The sequence below is a fragment of the Gambusia affinis genome, linkage group LG07 (assembly GCF_019740435.1).
Source record: "Gambusia affinis linkage group LG07, SWU_Gaff_1.0, whole genome shotgun sequence".
NCBI lineage: Eukaryota > Metazoa > Chordata > Actinopteri > Cyprinodontiformes > Poeciliidae > Gambusia > Gambusia affinis.
Window position 1 is genome coordinate 15092833 of NC_057874.1, and position 18993 is coordinate 15111825.

General features: G+C 37.3%; 1 protein-coding gene and 1 long non-coding RNA gene across 11 annotated transcripts in view; one reads left to right on the top strand and one right to left on the bottom strand.

Moving 5' to 3' along the window:
• The window catches only part of kif21b (kinesin family member 21B), a 74972-nt gene that overhangs the window by 14836 nt on the left and 41143 nt on the right, over positions 1-18993 (bottom strand). For 5 of the 10 annotated variants that reach the window (XM_044121401.1, XM_044121400.1, XM_044121399.1 and 2 more), the window contains exons 27-32: positions 14997-15035; positions 8341-8477; positions 7285-7465; positions 6883-7047; positions 5747-5864; positions 4579-4749 (exon numbers count right to left, since the gene is read on the bottom strand). In XM_044121401.1, coding sequence (XP_043977336.1) covers positions 4579-4749; positions 5747-5864; positions 6883-7047; positions 7285-7465; positions 8341-8477; positions 14997-15035 — 811 coding nt within the window. The remainder of the gene's footprint in view (positions 1-4578; positions 4750-5746; positions 5865-6882; positions 7048-7284; positions 7466-8340; positions 8478-14996; positions 15036-18993) is intronic. The other 5 variants (XM_044121396.1, XM_044121395.1, XM_044121403.1 and 2 more) reach the window with 1 other exon arrangement.
• On the top strand, positions 109-7608 carry LOC122833658. Its single transcript, XR_006371006.1, has 4 exons — positions 109-372; positions 475-585; positions 5798-5904; positions 7310-7608. It is a non-coding gene; the product is annotated as an uncharacterized LOC122833658 (long non-coding RNA).

Here is an 18993-nt window from a genome sequence, read left to right on the forward strand (position 1 = left end):
CAATAATCTAGCAGCACACACTCGACATTTGTGTTGCTGCATTCTTTAAATAACAGCAGATACACATACATGTTCCGTGTCTCATTTAAAATGGACCAAAAATGTATTATCTTGGGAACAACAACACATTCCTTGAATTAAAAGTGCACTCCATCGTTGCTAGGCAACATAAAAGTACAAGTTTTTAGAGACCGTTTTTAGACTGTGCTACAGCTATTCTTAGACTGTGTCTATTCTCTGTGTGTTTTACAATGGCTTCAAACAGAATTCATAAGCAAGGAATGATCTGTTCACATCAACAGGAAGGTCTGTTCTGCAGCAGCGGGTGATGAAGGTGGGGACCCAAGAAGCTTGGAGCCATTTATTCTCACGGTGAGCTAAAAGCATTTTAGTTTTTCTTGACAATACAATTCATGAGGGTTCATACAAGTTAAATCTTTGCCCTCAAATGGTCTTTGCCATTTTATTTCTTAGGCTGTGTTTTTGCTCTGAGAGAATCCAAGAGTGCCACAGAAACATCAAACAGAAAGCCTCTGATGGGATATCAAGTTTTTTAACCCAAGACTGTGATAAATCACTGCAGAGGTAAGATGTCAAACAAAATCAGTTCGCCCTTTTTCCCCTAAAACACAGAGCAAACACAGAGCGAGCAATTTAAATTTTATGCAGGGCTTTATTAAACTTTTATGACTCATTCAGTTTGGGTTTTAATGTTGTTCTATAATTGCATTCATCTCAGCCACCAGGGCTGCACATTAAGGTGGCTTGGAGCAGAGGAACACACAGAGGAAGACTGCTTTTCTGAATTAATTCCCTTCTTTTTCTTGCACATCTGTCATCTGTCACTTCCGATTTCATACATGTTTTTTATTTGCTTTTAATGAAAATACACCTAAAACATTTTTCAGAATTTGCCATGGTTGAGACTTGTGCAATAGATGTAATTTATTTTCCTGTTTAGTTTGAACTCACTGCCCATAGATGTAAACACATGCTTTTTCCAATTTAAAAAACAAAAAAGTATAAAACACTGTATAGTTAGATCATCTTAATGCAGCACCTTCCTTGCCTGAACTGCAGGTAAAGATAAATTTCACAAGAGCATGTAACCATAGATTAAGTAAAAAACAAAACTAATTCCATCTTTAGGCAACAGCACACTTAATGTATTTTACATACATAATCCCAATATATATTTACTTTACACAATTGAATGAAAAAGTGCATGAAATGTTACCAAATGCATACTATTGTTATTATTTTGTTTTTATTTTGAGTAGATCTTTTGCTGCTGCAAATGCAACACTTCCTACCATTTCTCCAGAAGACATGGTGGTTGCAGCATCATGCTATGGGGATGTTTTTCTGTCTAACTGGTCCATATAGGGGGTAAGAGGACAACAGCCATATACAAAGAATTTATTTAATAAGATGATAGAACGCATTAGAAATGGGCTGCACAGTTTGTGTTGGGATATCACACAAAATATCCAAAATTCTTAATTGTAACAATAAAATGGGACAAAAATAGATTTTCTGTACATTAATTCATCTATTTAACTAGATTCTGTTTAAACAATTTTAAAACTTATGTGAAGGTTCAATGTAGACTTCACTATCAATTGTTGGCAAGGGGGGTTAAGCATATGTGGTGCATGATTATTCATAAACAGAAATGTTGACAAACAGTGCAGAACGACCCGAACAAGAAGACTTGATAAATCTACATTAACACTCTCTGTTATAGCTTTACACATAAAGGTGAAAGTCTGTCAAATCTTTTAAACACCTTACAGAGAAAAATACCACACAGCAATAACAACAGTTACATAAACACTTATTACTCGGCAAAGCCGCATACACACTGTAAGCTGTTTGGGAAGGCTATATTGGGACATTCATCATGTCGGGTAGTGTGGGATCCACTAGACTGCAGTCCTGAGTAATTATAAGAATATTACTTCACATATTCCTTGAGGAAAAGAACAACAGAGGCTTCTTTATATGGTGCTGGACAAGGCCTAGCAGCTCCCAGTAATAATCCTGAAGAAGGCAGAGTTTCAGAGTCCACTGTAATATGTTACATTATTATACCCAAAGCCACAATTTGATCCTATTACATAATTATACAGAGATCGCTGAGTCAGGAAGGCTGTAAAATGGATGGTGTTGGCTGCTTCACAAATGTGGTTAAGGTCATATGCTACAGTCCGCAGCAAAGAGAGAGCTGATTTAATTCCAGCTCTGGAAAGAAATAATTATGTCCTGTGATTTGGCTTTGTCTGTTTGAATAAACAAAAGGCAAAACAGAAGTTATGCAAAGCAAACTGGGAAAGTGATGTGCATGCAAATGAGTAAACCACATCCGCCCACATGCTGTATGATTATGCATTATTAACAAACACAGAGAGCGGAGGATACACAGGAGACAGTGGAGAATCACAGGAACAAAGACACGCTCCTCCACCACTACCTGTAGCTGAGGTGTGAGCGGGCGCTGAGCTCCCCGCTGTTGACACGCCACTTTCCTGCCACATTACACATGACAACACTCACTGCTGGCTACCTCTACACTGCGGGTAAAAGAGACATGAAGGGAGCACTCGGGTAGCAGGAACCTGGCCACCAGCTGAGCTTGCAACTGGCTGCAAGACTGGCTTCATGGTTATGACAGAGACCGTTTAAATAAGAGTAAATCATTTTTAGGACTGTCTGCATAGAATGCATGTCTCTGAATATCCAAACTGGACAACGACAAAGAAAAATTTATGCATCTCATAACTTCTCTTATCGAACAAATTTTTATTCTTTTTTTTTTTTTTTTTTTTCCCACCAGGGGATCTTTTTGTGGGCTCTAGTGTCCCTTATATGACAGTAGGCTGACAGGAAAGGGGGAAGGAAAGGGAGGAAGACATGCGGCAAACGTCATCGGGTCCGGGAATCGAACCCGCGACGGCCGAGTCGAGGCCCCAAGGCCTCCAAATGTGGGCCGCGCCATCCCCCACGCCACCACAGCACGCCCATCAAACAAATTTTTAAAATATGCAACAGTTTCACAAGTACCAGGTTTAACAAGTCAGCTGATGGTATTACTATTTACTTTTCTAATGACGTTTTGTAAATCTTTTAAAATCATGAAAACGAGAAACATCTGGCAAGACAGAAAACAACAAAAACTTGTCTTTGAGGGCCTTTTTTATCATATATTAATGTCAGTAATAAGCAAACAATGTTAAAAGATGTAGTTCGCTTAACTTCAGTACGGTAAATTTAAAGTAATTAAAGTTCTACCAATAAACATTTTATTTGTAGTATATTCTTCATTTTGATGTTTAGTTTTTCTCTATAGTAAAATACCACCTTTTATAAATACATTTGTATTATCATATGATAAACTAACGTCCAACTTGCTCTTCACTCAAAGAGTACAACAAATATAGCATTAATAGCAAAAGAAAAATTTTCATCTGAACATTTAAGAATAAGAACATGAAAAATGTTTTCTTCGATTTATTTAAGCTAATAATCGATAATCTTAATTATTAATGATACACTTACAGTTTACTTATAACATACACAGCTACATATCCTTGTAATTATGTCACCAAATGGATGAGCCAAGTGTGAGCAATCAGTTATAATTCAAACAGTGAAATGTCATTTCTTTTACATTAGTGCCCTCCAATCATTGCTTTCTGTTGTGGTTTAGCTCAGTAGGATAAAGCAACTACTTTGAAAGTGTTGCCTAACATTTTTATTTCATTCCTGCCAATCTCAGATACTTGAAATTATTTGTACTTTACAGCTAGAGGCTAACCTAGAAGGTATTTATTGGCATGGTAAAAATGATACCAGCAAGTACCTCTCAAAGAAATGGAGAAATTTCATCTATATATCCATATATGCATGTTCATTCATCCTAAGATACAGAAATTATGCATTGCTGCCACCACATGCAGATAAGCTCTGAGCAGCTTGCAGGGACTTAAACTATAAATGGGTAAATATTTCTAAGCTTTCAACCTAAATGATGTGGTGCAGAGTTTTACAGAGTCTTGCTAGTCAGGAAGATGAAGCACAGTTGTAATACTTAAAAGAGTTGCTCCACTGATCCGGAGCTTATGCTTATGTAGTGATGCAGTTCTTCACCATTATAACTAATACGGGAGATCTTACAGCAGCTATATACCTTGTTAACACTTTAATTGCAACACACACTGTATGGAGCAGGCTGGACATTGCCCTGTAATTATGAGGGTCAAGAGATCAGGATCTAATTGCCTTCAAGACTTACTCTTTGTTCAACTTTTGTGCAGACTCATGCTATGTTTCATCAAGAAAGTACTCCTCTGATTCCGATGTGTGAATTTTTATCCACGTGATAATAAAACATCCCTCCTCCTGTTAACTCAACCCAGTGAACTTCTCAGTGTCAACAGGAGACAATACACTAGGATCATGTAGCTTCCTGTTCAAGAATCACTTGGCAGCTGTTGACATGTATTAAACATGACAAATACATGTTTTAGGTTCCTCACACACGTGCTACACTCCTCATACATGCAAAACAACACAGACCTGTGTGAGCTCCTGCTGCTCCAGCTCCCACTTCTTGATGCCGTTGTCTCGCGAGCCGCTGAACAGCACGTCTCCCTGCACGGCCAAACATTCAATGCCGTCATAGTGCGGAGGCTCAAAGTTATGAGCGGGACCCACATTACCCAGAGTTCCTTCTGCCACATCAAATATCTAGAGAGAGAAAAAGAAACAAGCATTATTTTGTGCACTTAGATTGTTAATACAGCATCTTTCAAAATTACAGCTTTCATACCACCCATTTCAAATTCTGAATAAACAGCTTTATGGAGACCACAGACAGGTCAAGGACAAAGCTGTGAAAATGTTTTAATAGGGGTATGTTAGAAAAAAATTTCCTACCAGTGAAAACCACTAGGACACTAATGCTGACTCTGGAGGAGCTGCAAAGATCCGCAGCTCAGGTAAGAAAAATCTAAGTGGGATAACTACTAGTTCTATACTTGTTCTAACTTTATTTCTTATTACTTGAAATAAAGTCATAAAAAGTCTTGGTTAAAAAGAATATGCTCTGGTCAGATAAAACTTTTCAGTCGATACATAGCAAAACATTCCAAATTACCCTGAACATACCATGGTCAAACATGATGGGATACATTTCTTCAGCAGGAAATAGGGCAACTGGTCAGAGTTGATGGGACAATATGTAGAGCTAAATACAGAAAAATCCTGGAGGAAAATCTAGTGGAGACTGCAACAGATGTCAAACTGAGGTGGAAGTTTCCATTCCAGCAAGAAAGTCATAAATACGTTGCCAGAGGTAACTGAATGGTTCAGATCAAAAAATATTTGTCTTTAAATTGGCCTGTCAACAGCCTGATCTAATACCAGCTAACAATCTGTGACAAGACCTGAACACTGTTGTACAAAAATGCTCTCCATAGCAACATACCTCAAAAGTTAATTGGTTATAATTGCAGCAAATTAATTCAGTCCCCACTCTTGACTAACAGAGCTTGATACAAATGAAAGCCACAATGTTTTTATGTACAAAGAAAACAAGTTGCATCCTTTGTTTCTACTTCCCAATTAATAAAATCCAATTAAAATGTATTTTTGTAATTTATGATTGCAAAGTGACAAATTGTAAGAAAAGTCAAGAGTATATGAATACTTTTCGAGTGTACTGTATTTTGCTTGTGAGCTGTACCTTGACATAATGGTCTTTGGAGCCAGTGATGACCTGATCTTTGCCCAGCAGAGACTGTCCCACTGTCAGACACATGACAGAACCGATGTGGCCTGAGAGTTTGCCTGTTGCCTGCATCCTGCACAAAGAGACACCCACACTTAGGAGATGAAGCAAAGGTTTGTGAAATTCACTACGAAAATGAAATCTGATTTTCAAGCTGTCTGTGTCACCAAAGGAAGACACTTTCCCTCTCTTGCGTAAAGTTGAACTATTATGACACACTGATGCCTCTGGCAGAGAATGAAGAAATGCCTAATTTGTTCATTTTTCATTTCTTGGGGGGTTTCTTATGCATCATTAAATACCTATGCATCATTATGCATCATTAAATACCTTGGAGCCCCTCAGTGCAAACTGTCTGCTCCAATCTGTTGATCACTTCTCTTATAAGGCGTAAAAAAACTAAAGAAAATGAGGCCTAACTAAAAAATGTCAAAAACTGATTGTAGAAAACACTGACTGGATTCCAACACATTTTGAGATGTCTGGACTTCTCCCATGTTAAATGGATGAGTGACAGACAGAGGGATAGATAAAAGATAAATATACAAATGGATGTTGGACAGACAAGCAAAAGGAAGGACAAATGGCAGATGATGGATGGACAGACAAACCGACAGATGGACGGACAGATGGACAAAATGACTGAAAGACCGGTGGACAAACGAACAGACGGATGGACAAATTGCCAGATAGGTAAATTTTGGACAATCTGACCGGTGAATTATGGGCGGATTGGCAGCATAATGATATGGTTAATATTGGATAAAAGGATGGATCATAGACAGATAAATGGATAAAACAATTGGAAGAATGCTATACAAACAAAATGACAGAAAAATTGACAGATCTGTGAATTTTGGTGAATTGATAGATGAAAGTTGGAGAAAGTGATTGATGGATGTTTGATCAAACAAATGTGAATTATGAACAAACTAACATTACCAACATGTTGATCAAAATCTCTCTTTTTTTAATAAACTTATCATAAACATAAAGACCGATAGATAAACAGTGGATATCTAAGTGACCGATTACCTATATAAGTAACCAAAGAAGAAAAATGCTACGTAAATGACTTGTTACAAATGTACCTGTTAAGGTCCCACATGCGAACAATATTTCCAGCAGCAGCATAGAGCACAGATCCTGATGGGTTGAGTGCTATCTGGTTGATCTGACACTCGCCCTGAGCAAAGGTGATTGTCCGGGTGGTTGTGCCAGCGCACGCGTCTCCTGTAACCACCTGCCCTGATGACCTGTCAGAGGGTAAGGAGAGATCAAGCAGTGTAAAAGATAAAGAAAAAAAAAAAGATCAAATGCAAGAAGTAGCCGCCGTCATTTTCTCTAAAAGCACTTCAGTTTAATTTGTCACTTTAATGCAACCTGAAGCACATCGCTGAAGAGGAAAAAGCATATTTGTACATCATCTTTTACTGAAATGTTTCATCAGTCTCAAAATGGTCTTATCTGGTTGATTTGGGAAACAAGCTTACGTGAGTGTGCGTATGCACTTGGCAGAGTCACGGATGTCCCACACCTTGATGTATGAGGTGGAGACGCTGAAGACCAGACCAGAAGAGGGACAATATTTTACCGACACCACGTTGTTTGGGTGGCCTTTGAGGGTGGCGATCTCCTGACCTGTGACTAGATTCCACATCTTACAGGTGCGATCTGAAGACGAAAACAGTTGGATTAGGATCCAAGGTTTTCTTCTAAATCTACAATACAATTCACTTTCTGTCTGCACACCCACTCTTCTGTGACATTTCATTCAGCTCTTCATTGTACGGCTAGAATAAAACAGAATAACTTTGGTGTTTTGTGTAATCTGTGAAGTAATGTCATTTGGATCTCACAACAGTAACATATTGATGTTGGTTTTAATGCTGTAAATATCACACATGCAGCAGCTGCTAATCTTACCGACTCCTTAATATCAACAGCTTGCATTAAACTCTATTCAATGTGCATTGCAAAACATCATAATGCTAATATAATTTATATTTGATTTTGTTCATATTTGAATCTCAAATATGAATTTGAGATTAAATATGGATTAATGCCACTTTATGGGTGATCACAGGGGACTTAATTTAGTGCAATAGTGGAAAACAGAATGGAAGCTAAAAGTGTGTTACAAAAACTGTGCACAAACCAGAAGGACAACAGCAAGCAGGAGAGGATTTGGAAGCAAAGTTCATTCAATTCGTCGTTTCAAGAGCCACAGCACACAAACGTGTCCACGATTACACCTGTTGCATTCCTTATGTTGAGCCAATGGTGAGTCAGAGACAATATAGAAAGTGCAATATTGGATTGTTTTATAAAATATCTGCAGTTTACACTATTTTTGTTTAGTTAAAATTGGTTATGCAGTGTAAAACCCACATAATGTGGCATTTTCCTTCTACAAACGGGAACAGATTTTGGTTTCAAATTACTACCAAATGCAGTGATAACATTAGTAACATTGTATTACAATTATTTTAAGGTAACCTATTTGTGTTTTTTCCACTGTGCATGGCTCTGTGAGTCTGTGTATGTACCTTTAGATCCAGTGAAAAGCAGCTCATCGGTAGCGTCCACGCACAGAACCGGCTTCGAGTGGCCCTCGGCAACAGAGACGCACTGGAGGGGTGCTGTCCGACCCCCCTTTACACCACCAATGGGATTGATCACACCCCTATGGGTCAAAAAACCCAGAAACACCATCAGTTTCTAATCAGTTTAAACGAGAAAGGTCAAATGCGGTTCTTTTTTTTTTTTAGATCAAAAGTGGATGCACAATAAAATAAACAAGCTCGCAGTGAGCATGCACACAAAAAACACAAGAAACTTTTCTGTAACGAACAAGAAGCCGGTTTATACTTGAACTATTTCCCCTAAGAAATAACTATTACTATATACAATAAGTGCACTATTTTATTACACTTCAAGAACAAACCACAAATTATTTTGCTTGGGCATGAAAGACCAGTACAACGTAGTGCATAATTGCAGAGTACAAACAAAGAAGTGGTTTTAATTTATTTATTTTTACAAATACAAATCTAAAAAGTGTGGCATGTATTTGTATTCAACCCCCTTTAATGCACCAAACTAAAATCCACTGCAACGAGATGCTTTTATAATATGTCACCTAATTAGTGGCAGAACTGCAAAATCTACCAAGACATGGATATCCATCTATGCTGAGAAACTGTAGAAAGAGACAATCGAATAAGACCATGGTAACTCTGGAGGAGCCACTCTTCTACAATCAGTACAGGGAAGCCATTCATACATAAGGAAAACACAGGGCAATTCTGGAAGAAAACCTATTAGAGGATATGAAAATCTTGTGACTGGGATAAAGGTTCAGCCTTAGAGGATGCAGTGCTATTATTGTTCAATTAAAGTCCAGTCCGACAGCCATGTGTTTTGTTGTCAAAAACTTCAAATTTGTTCAACTCTACTATTGCTGGATCAGTTTTTTTTCTGCAAAGTTGGTAGAGGAATAACCCAATAAAAAGACTTGTAAGTACAGATAAAGGCAGGACTTACCACTGCTGAATAAAGCAGCTCAAGACTCATGCATGGCACATCTGTCCACAGAGGTGGTCGACTGAGCTAATAATGCCATTAACTTCATGATCTCTGTCTATAGAAGTCAGTGTGCCTTGCCTTTGTGTTTAACCCTACCCTTCTCTCCACAGCAAAGTCATTCAGCCAACCACTACTGCCACCAACTAAATGTTGGCAACAGCAAAATGCTCAGTGATCAGATGCTTATGTGCATTTCTCTTAAAAGAGCATCTTTTTTTCTTTAGTATAGAAAGTACTACATGTCGTGTTTCTTCTGTGTTTTTGGGTTGTCCGCTTGGTCTGTTCAAACCCCAATGGACTACAGGAGACTGAGTCTCACAGTAGAGCTGGAGCTTCCTTCATATTAAAAGGGAGTCTTTCCTTTCCCCTCATGCTAGCTCAGCAGGAGAGCAGCACAGTCAGTAAATCGATGTAAACAACCAGGCTTCCTTACATAGAAAACTTTATACCTGTTGGAAAATTAATCTTAGTTTGATCAAATTGTTTTTGAAACTGTAATTGAAATTATGTGCCAACACTTTGAATATTTTCCCTACAATTATACACTACTTTGTGTCAACCTTTCACACCGAATCTCACTGAAGGTTTGTGTTGTACAATGACAAAATCTAAAAAGTTGAAAGGTTATTAGTACTTTTGCACAGCTTTGCATGTCCCCGCAATATTTTGGAAAACAACACATTGATGTTGTCTTAAGCTCTCCTCACTCTCTCTGGTCTGCTCCCTTTTTGTTGCAGAGCAACCCAATTAACTCACTACAGCAGTAAAAATCTGCTCCCTTATTTTACTTGTCAGTGTGTTGCCTCTTCTTTATAACCCCACATACACAGACATGTATTATGTTCACTCAGGCTCTCGAGATGAACCGCCACAACCCTCGTCCCCTCCCAACCTTTCCAATCTATGTCCCTGTGACAGGCCAGTCCCAGAATGCCTGGAGAGCAGTCATCAGAGTGAGACAGAGCAGAAGGAGGGTGAGAGAAAGAAGTTGTGGAAAAAAAATTGGTCCCTGGTGGACTTCCTGGGTTGTATGTTGCAGACAAGTGAGGGTGCATGGATGTGAGAAAGTGTGAGAAGAAGTGCAAAAGATACAGGGATAACCAGAGGAAGTGAAAAAGTAAAACTGTGACTTACACACCAAACAAAAAAACATTCTGAACAGATTTGTTTCTACACAAACACCGTTCACTGTGTCAAAGACGGCAACATGCTCCACTCAAGTGCACAAGGAGATGAAGAAAACACAATTCAAATCACAAACAAGAAAACATACTTCATAAATCTCGCTCAAAGCACGTAAAATGGCCAGCCAATTAAAAACAGAAGTCTCATCCATGAGCCATTAAAAAGAAGTGAAACATGCATGCCTGCCAAGATTCACGAAGCACAAAAGTTCAACTTATTGGCACAGAACAATATCAAAAGCAATTATTAGCAAAAAAATGTCACAGTCAAATGAACTCTACGAACAATGAACTCCATCTTGGGATCCGGGAATGTTCTTATTGACACATGCAGCACACTGCAGACTTTTATCCCCAAAAACAGGAGGTAGAGTCTCAGCTCCTCCACAGCCAAATGCCTTTAGGGGCCCAGAGAGAAGGCTATGTGGTACATGTAGGTTAGGTGGAAACAAGTTGTCCAGTTAGTAACTTCTCCAGGGATTACAAGACAAATGTTCAGAGAGAAATGGAGAGTCATAAAATGCCTATCTTGATTTTTTTTTTTGCTTTTTTCCATTTTAAATAAAATTTCTACTGTAGATTAAGCAATTTTAAGCTACACTCATTTTACCAGTTCTATTTTCCTACTAAGTTTATAGACTGAATGCTGTACATTTCAGCAAATACAGAAAATTCTTGATAGAAATGCAAAAAGACAAAGGTGGAGTGGCATCAAAAAGGGAGGGATCTGGGTTAAGGGGATGAATGGAAAGCAATGCCTGACTCACCTGCCAGATAGTCTTCTGTGCATAATATTTGTATGGATATGAATTTAAAACCAAATATATTGTATTTTAATATGATATGCTTTCACAAAATTAGTAAAACAACAGTGTCACATAAATATGCTGCTAAGTAGATTTTCTCCATTTATAAATAATACTAAACTTTTTAGAAGCACTTAAATAATAATAATAATGATGATGTACATTTTTCCCCACTTATATGGTGTGCAACTAAACTACTTTTATTTGACGAAAGTAGTTTTTGACTACTTCAATTTGAAAGCTTTCTATCGAGGTTGTTTTTCTCTAAATAACAACCAGCACTGCTGCCTACTGCAGCACTTCATATCTTACAATAGAGCGACACTACAAACGACAGAAATAGTTCTGGTTTTATCAGCGTCTGAGGACAGGATATCATGGTCTACTGTGCTTTGCACTCCGCGAGAGCCGCTAATGGATGTTGCAGGGCTAAGACCCAAGAGACCAGCACTAATGAAAAGGAGGGAGATCAGCATGTGCTCTCTGAAGTACAGAGAAAAATTGGCAGAAGGAACTTTAGGAAAGTCTTTGTGTGTGTGCTAGAAAAGATCAAAAATAGAAATTAATGATTACAAGTGAGGGGGGGGGAAAAAAGAAGAAATAATTTCTAGAAGAAATACCAAGAAAGTTTCAACATCTGGGTTGGAGATAAACATTCGTGATTTAAAATTGGATTGTAGTGGTTTTTTAATCTAAGTGTCTGGCTTCACATCAAGGATTGTTTGTTTTAATAAAGTGAGCAACATTTTGTTAAAATGAACAACTTTTAATAATTCAAGAGAGAAACTTGAATCTCATAACTGAAACAATAAAGTGACACTGAAGACATTTTGTAAAGTAGTAAACTAACTGTTAAGTGTATTGTTTATGCATCTTCTCTTTTACCCCACAATTATTGACAATTGTGTAAAAAGCCTTCAAATAAAATTATATTATTGGAGTAGCATAATTACACATTGACAGTTTTAAATCCAACAGTTAGTATAATTGTAAAGAAATGACCAGTGACTCAATTACTGGCACCCTAACAGGCTCTTTAAAATAACTGCAACAGAAGAATCATTTATTATATTTTCTACTTAGGTAGCTGTTAATCAGCATTTCCAATAAGCACATGAAAAAAAGATAAAGGCATTGGAAAAACATTCCTACACTGCCAAGTATTAGAGAGCTGTAGAAAAGAGTGGCATCAAGTCTCCATAATAACCATGAAAGATTATGGTGAAAAAACAACTCATGCCCACTGTTGGGTGGAGGATTTATGATGCTGTGGGCCTGATTCCCTTTTAAAAGCCCTGGGAACCTTGTTATAGTGTATGACATCATGTATTCAAAGCAAAAACATTTGCATAATTTAATAAAAATCTGGTGGACTTTGTAACTTTGAATAGGGTCCCTAAATCAAAAATCAAATCAAATTTTATTTGTATAGCACATTTCAGCAGCAAGGCATTTCAAAGTGCTTTACATCATAACAAACACAAAAACACAATGCAACGTAGAATCAACAATCAAAACATAACATTAAGTCAGGTTCCATCAATAAATTTGTAATTGATTACGTTTCAAATACAACTCTAAACAAGTGGGTTTTTAGTTGAGATGTAAAGGAAGTCAGTGTTTCAGCTGTTTTACAGTTTTCTGGAAGTTTGTTCCAAATTAGTGGTGCATAGATGCTGAATGCTGCTTCTCCTCGTTTTGTTCTGGTTCTGGGGATGCAAAGCAGACCAGAACCAGAAGACCTGAGAAGTCTGGAAGGTTGATACAACAACAGCAGATCTTTAATGTATTGTGGCGCTAGTCAAATCACCACATGATACATAATCAACATTTTTCGTCTGGCCATCTGGAGGATAAGCAGAAGAGAAGTCATAAGAAAGGGCCCAGAACTCTCTTCAGAATGGTCAAACATTTCTCTTTATACCCTCCAACCTTGTCAGCCTTGTGAGATGCTATAGGAGACGCCTATGATACAATGTGTTGACGGCTAATAATTGTGCCTCTATCCAAAACACTTTTTAACAGAAAGAAATAGCATTCCTTAATAGGAATATTAAGAAATACAGTGATCCCTCGCCACTTCGCGGTTCACTTATCGCGGATTCGCTATTTCGCGGATTTTCATAATGCTTTTTTTTTTTTTTTTTTTTTGGTGCATTGTGCTCTGCATTCTGATTCGCTAAAAACTCACTCCCGCTTCTTGTATCAAAACATGCTACGAATTGTGCTATCATTTTGTCGTCTCGTGCAGTTATGTGTACGTACATAAAACAGCTTGGCAAATTAACATTAAGTTGGCCAAATTATCTTGTAATTTCGAAGAAGAGAACACTGCAGAGCGCAGTCAGGATGCAGCAGTCTGAAGAGCAGTGAAACGGCCTACACGTGAGTCACTGTATTTGTATACAGTACATGTAATAGTTGCTAATTGTAAAAAAAAAAAGTTTTCTATTTCGCGGATTTCACTTATCGCGGGTCGTTTTCGGAACGTAACTCCCGCGATAAACGAGGGATTACTGTAATTGCAATGTATAATAGATGTGTGCAAATTAAGATTAATATTTTCCAAAAGAATTATTCAATGTTATGCTAGTGCAATAAAAAATGCCTTAATTTCCATGCATTTAGCATTTATATGGAACAGTGAACTGCGTTGCACTGTATATGAACACTGTATACGAGTCTTGAAAGTAGGTTTCAAACATCCTCTTTAGCCACTGCTCTAAGTTACTTCACAGCTGGAGATGTGCTCTCACAAGTGGAAATCTTCCAGTGTGTTGCAATGGCTGATTGCACAGAAGGCTGGACATGAAGATGTCATTTTTATATTTTTTTTTTACTTTTTTTTTTTTCTTCACCATGTCAAGAAAAGCAGATGAGTCTCCTTGCTTGAATTGAGTTCAATTAGAAGGTGTGTCCAAATCTTTAGGTCTGTACTGTATGTAAGACGTTGATGAGGGAGTAGAAAGCAACATGCAGGTCGGCAGAGTGGATTAGCTGCTGGCGTATCACACTGGCCCACTCCATCATTCTACTAGCCTTACAGACCAGGTATTTGTTGAAGGTAATCTACCATGAGGCGTCCAAAATGAAGGTTATGAACACATCCTTTCTGACTTGTACTACTAAAACTTCCCGTTTTCAAAAGAAAAGGTTGAATGACCCTACTGGTCATTCACCCCAAGACCAGCAGGTCATTAGGGTGAAACCAAATTGAAGGCAGGTTTAATGTCTCAGATTTGACGGTTAATCTTTTATTTTTTGTACTATTAAAGCATACAGTAATTAAGTTGAGTTATAAGATGCTGCACGTTGAGGATTTATTAGAGTGATAGTGAATTGTTAACAGACAGATTTCTATGAGGCTTTGTAAATACACGTTTTGCCCTGTTATGCCTTTCAACAGGGGGACAAAGAAAAGCTGTATGACTCGTACAGGTCCTGCATGGAACCACAGAAAAACACAGCATGGCAAATATAGAAAAAGCTACCTATAGTTAATGCATGCATTTTACAGTGACTTCAACCATGGAGAACTAAAGGGAGAGGTGAGGGTGAAAACAAGACACCATACAAGTTAACAGGCAAAACGGGAAAAACAGAGAGCGACAGACACGATTCCTCTACCTGAGCACCTCGGAGAGCGAGGAGTCGCTGTCATCCGACCTGGAGGCAGAAGAGGAGCGAGGAGAAGGCGGGAGGTGGGAAGAGGAAAGGGTTAACCACGCTAAGAAAAGACAGAAGGGTTACTGCATGGCAAAGGGTTAAAAAAGGGAGCACAGACTAGTAGAAAGGGGTTCAGACATACGTGTACAAACAGGCAGGAAAGTTCAGTCAAAAATAAATCTTGTTCAGTGAGATAAGGAATTTCACTATACAAGTCACTGAACAAGCTGTATTATTTGACCAATGTCAGTCGCAATCCAGCCACACCAACACTCAACATTAAATGGACTTTTAATTTTTGTTAAACAATACGGGTTAAAAGGTTTGGAAAAGAAAGATGTTTGGAAAAGTACAGTCATTTACATTCTGGTCAAGAGCTGAGAAGACAGAGTCATACAAGTATGTACACCTAGCAGCCTGTTAGCCTAGCTCATAGGTAATTAGCTTAGAATGATATCTGTCAACAACAGCAAAAACTGTCTGGATTCAGTCAAAATTTTATAAAAGTACATACTAGACTATGTTGGCTTTCAAGCTATAAAGTAAATATGATTCATGAAATCATGTAGTGACTGGATTTTACCTTTTTTTTTTTTTTGCTTAATAAGACCTAAGCAATGAACAGCAGGTCAAAGCCTCAAAGATCAGACCTTTGAGAACAATTAGTGAATGTGCCATATTTGAATGCTGTGGGTCACTAACATATCTTCAGTATGTTAGATATATTCAGTTCTGTGTTCTTAAGGGAATATTTATTGAGATTCCACTGTTTCAGTATTACTGGCCATTCTAAAGACCATTTAAAATGCTGACCAAATAATCATTTTATTTTTGTTTTAAATGAGTGACAGCTCTCTCTCACACGTTATGTGACAAAACATGAGCTTCTAAAATAAATAAGTCTAGAAGTATCGCTTTAAATCCCATTTTCTTAAATTCTTATTAATTTTTCTCCAAGCTTTACAAAATCTAGTTTTGAAAAATTTTATTTAAAACTCTTATTGTTGCAACTGTACCTTAAAGTACTAAAACGAAGATAATCTTTCTTTATTTTACACAGATTATAGAAGTTACTCACTAAAGCTAAACTAACTGCGGCTGCCTCTTCGCTTGTCTTTTGTGAACCAACAAGATGGATTAGCAGTGTCAACATTCTCGCATATTGCTCTTGAAGAAAGCAAATAGTCTTATCTCCAAAAATGTCAAACTGTCAGTTGAAACAAAATAAAAACTTAAGGGGATTATCAGGAGAAGAAAATGGCTGCTTAGGAGGAAACACTGATGCCAAGATAGTCGCACCAAAGTTGCAGTTTAGTTGCTCTTTGATAATGAGGTCAGGGCCACCTCTTAAATTGAATCTTTGCTGACATTTTCAAGACATTACTACAGAAAACAGATTAACAGGGTTAACAGAAAGGGGGTGGAGGGAACTGCTGAGTTAAGGAGAAACCCAACATCCATGCCACACTCAGAAGTCAAACAAGATCTGTATGGAAAATGACAATATAATGTTGAAAGTTATATTCAGTCGTCTCCTATTTGTCACCTTGTGTTATTTTTTTTAAAATAAGAGTAAAACAAAAAGTAATCTAAATATTCTGTAGGCATGGGCTGGTAACTGATTTCAAAGTATGCCTGCGTTATAAGAGATTTTTAACCCCTTACAGTTATCCTTCAAAATAAGAAAGAAAAGAATTTACTTATTTAGCAATTATCACAGACAAAACCACAAAGTGCTGCTTGTGGTTAAAACATGGATAACTACAGATCAAACGTTAGCTAGAAAAGTGTAAATAGTTGAAAAGCTTTATTTTGTTTCTATGGTTTAACCTAAAACCAAAAAGTACCAGAGTTTTGTCTGGCTGTATGGAGCATAAAGCTCTTTAGTTTTGTATAAATTCCACTAAAATTTGGGATTACCCTACTGAAAGCATCTCATACCTGCTCATGGCTAGTCATAGGTTTCCCCAAAAGCCTTTAAAATGCATTGCTTTTTCAAATATAATGCAAATTCTGACTGCATTTGATGATTAAAGCCAAAAGATAAAACAAGAAAACCGTTTCAAATTTGTTTATTTTAGGCTCACCAGCTTTTTTGAAACTCATAAAAGGCTTGATTCTAGTCTCGTAGGCGAAAAAAGACTTAAACATGAATGATTGATTAGAGAGTAAAACGTCTTGTTTGCAATTTACAAGATGCAAAGTGATGTTTGAACTTGAAAATATGTGGAAGAGCTTTATTAACACAATTCGTAATTTCTCATCATTTAAGAGGTTTTGTGCTTTAAAAAATATTAGATACATGTAAGCATGTATCTAATACATGAAGTGGTAAAGTTCATAGGTCTCAGCAATGGAATAAAATGATTAACTTGGAATGAAAACACTTTTTTAGCAAAACATTTACACGTCTCACATATAACAGACAAAACAAACAGATGATGTCCTTCCAAATAAATAAAGAAATTCCAAGACTGCCAACAACAGCACAGAGAAAGAAAAAAAAAATACACAATTCAATCCATCCTGCTGCATCATTTTGTACAAGAGTATTTTCCTGGGGCAACCTTATGAGACCTTAAACATAAACACCCTCCCACGCCGTGTTAACTCAAAATGGCTTCCATCAACAACAGCTGCACGAGCACATGACAAGTGCCATCCCATTTACCTACCCCTGGTCCAGATAATGAGGAGCCACAGGATCCAGCACACACAAAGTCAGCAGTTAATAACACATACCACACACACACACACACACGCACACACACACACACGCACACACACACACACACACACACACACAACACCCTGACTGATTCCTCAAAGCAATCTTGCTAGCAATTAGAGTTCTATAAAGCCAGGATATTCAACGACTTAATAACAGACGGAGAATAAAATTTTTTTAAAAAAACCCTGCAAATGCTGGCTGAAATTAACCACTGACATTTGTCAGAGTAGGATGTTGGAATTGATTGCGAGCAGGAAGGGAAGCAAGTACTCATTTCTGACTGGGCTCTCCTTCAGCTGACATTAGTCCCACAAGACCTCACCTCCTCAGTTTGATGTAACTAAATAACTGCATTGCAAGAAGTGTCTTTTTTTCACTTCTAAATGTTAACACCGTTACAGAAATATAGCAGACAACTTCAAACCTACTGCACAATGCAGATTTTGGGACGGTTTCATTTACATTTTCAAGATCACTAATTTTTTGTGCATAATCTTGTTCAAAAATACAAAAAGAAAGTGACTTGAAAATGGATGAATACCCATTCAATTTTGTTATTTTACAATCACAAACTTAAATGTATTTTATTGATGTTTATGGAACAGACGTACAGAGTACTACATAAGTATAAATTTAAAAAGAAAGGATACATGGTTTACAAAAAACCTTTTAGCAAATAAAAAGTCTGAAATATTTTCATGTATTAAGGCCCCTTTACATCAAAATGGTGGTGACATTTTGTTGTTGAGAGGATTCTTTTTTTGGCTGAAACAAGGAAGTTGGGCACAGTTAATAGAAAGATAAATGGATCTAAATTGCAATTCTAGATGAAAACTAACATAGTTAACAGTTGCAAAAGACCTGAAAATTGAGAAGAATATTTTAAAAATATAATCATGGAAAACCGAGGACTGAAATCAAATAGATCTCAATGTTGATGTTCAAAGAAGCAAACGCAATTTTCTGATTTTTATTAATAAAAATCACATAAGTTTAGAACTTTGTTGCTAAACTTATGCAACAAAGTTTAGAAACTTTGTTGCAAATCTGATCACAACATCAGATTTGTTGGGATCTGATGTTTGTCACATCAGATCCCAACAAACTTCAATAATGTTTCTGGTTGCAATGAGACAAAATATGAAAAGGTTTAAGGGAGATTAATAGTTTGGGAAGGAGCTACATTGCATCTGTCACTTTTACATTCTGTTTGCCAATTCATACAAT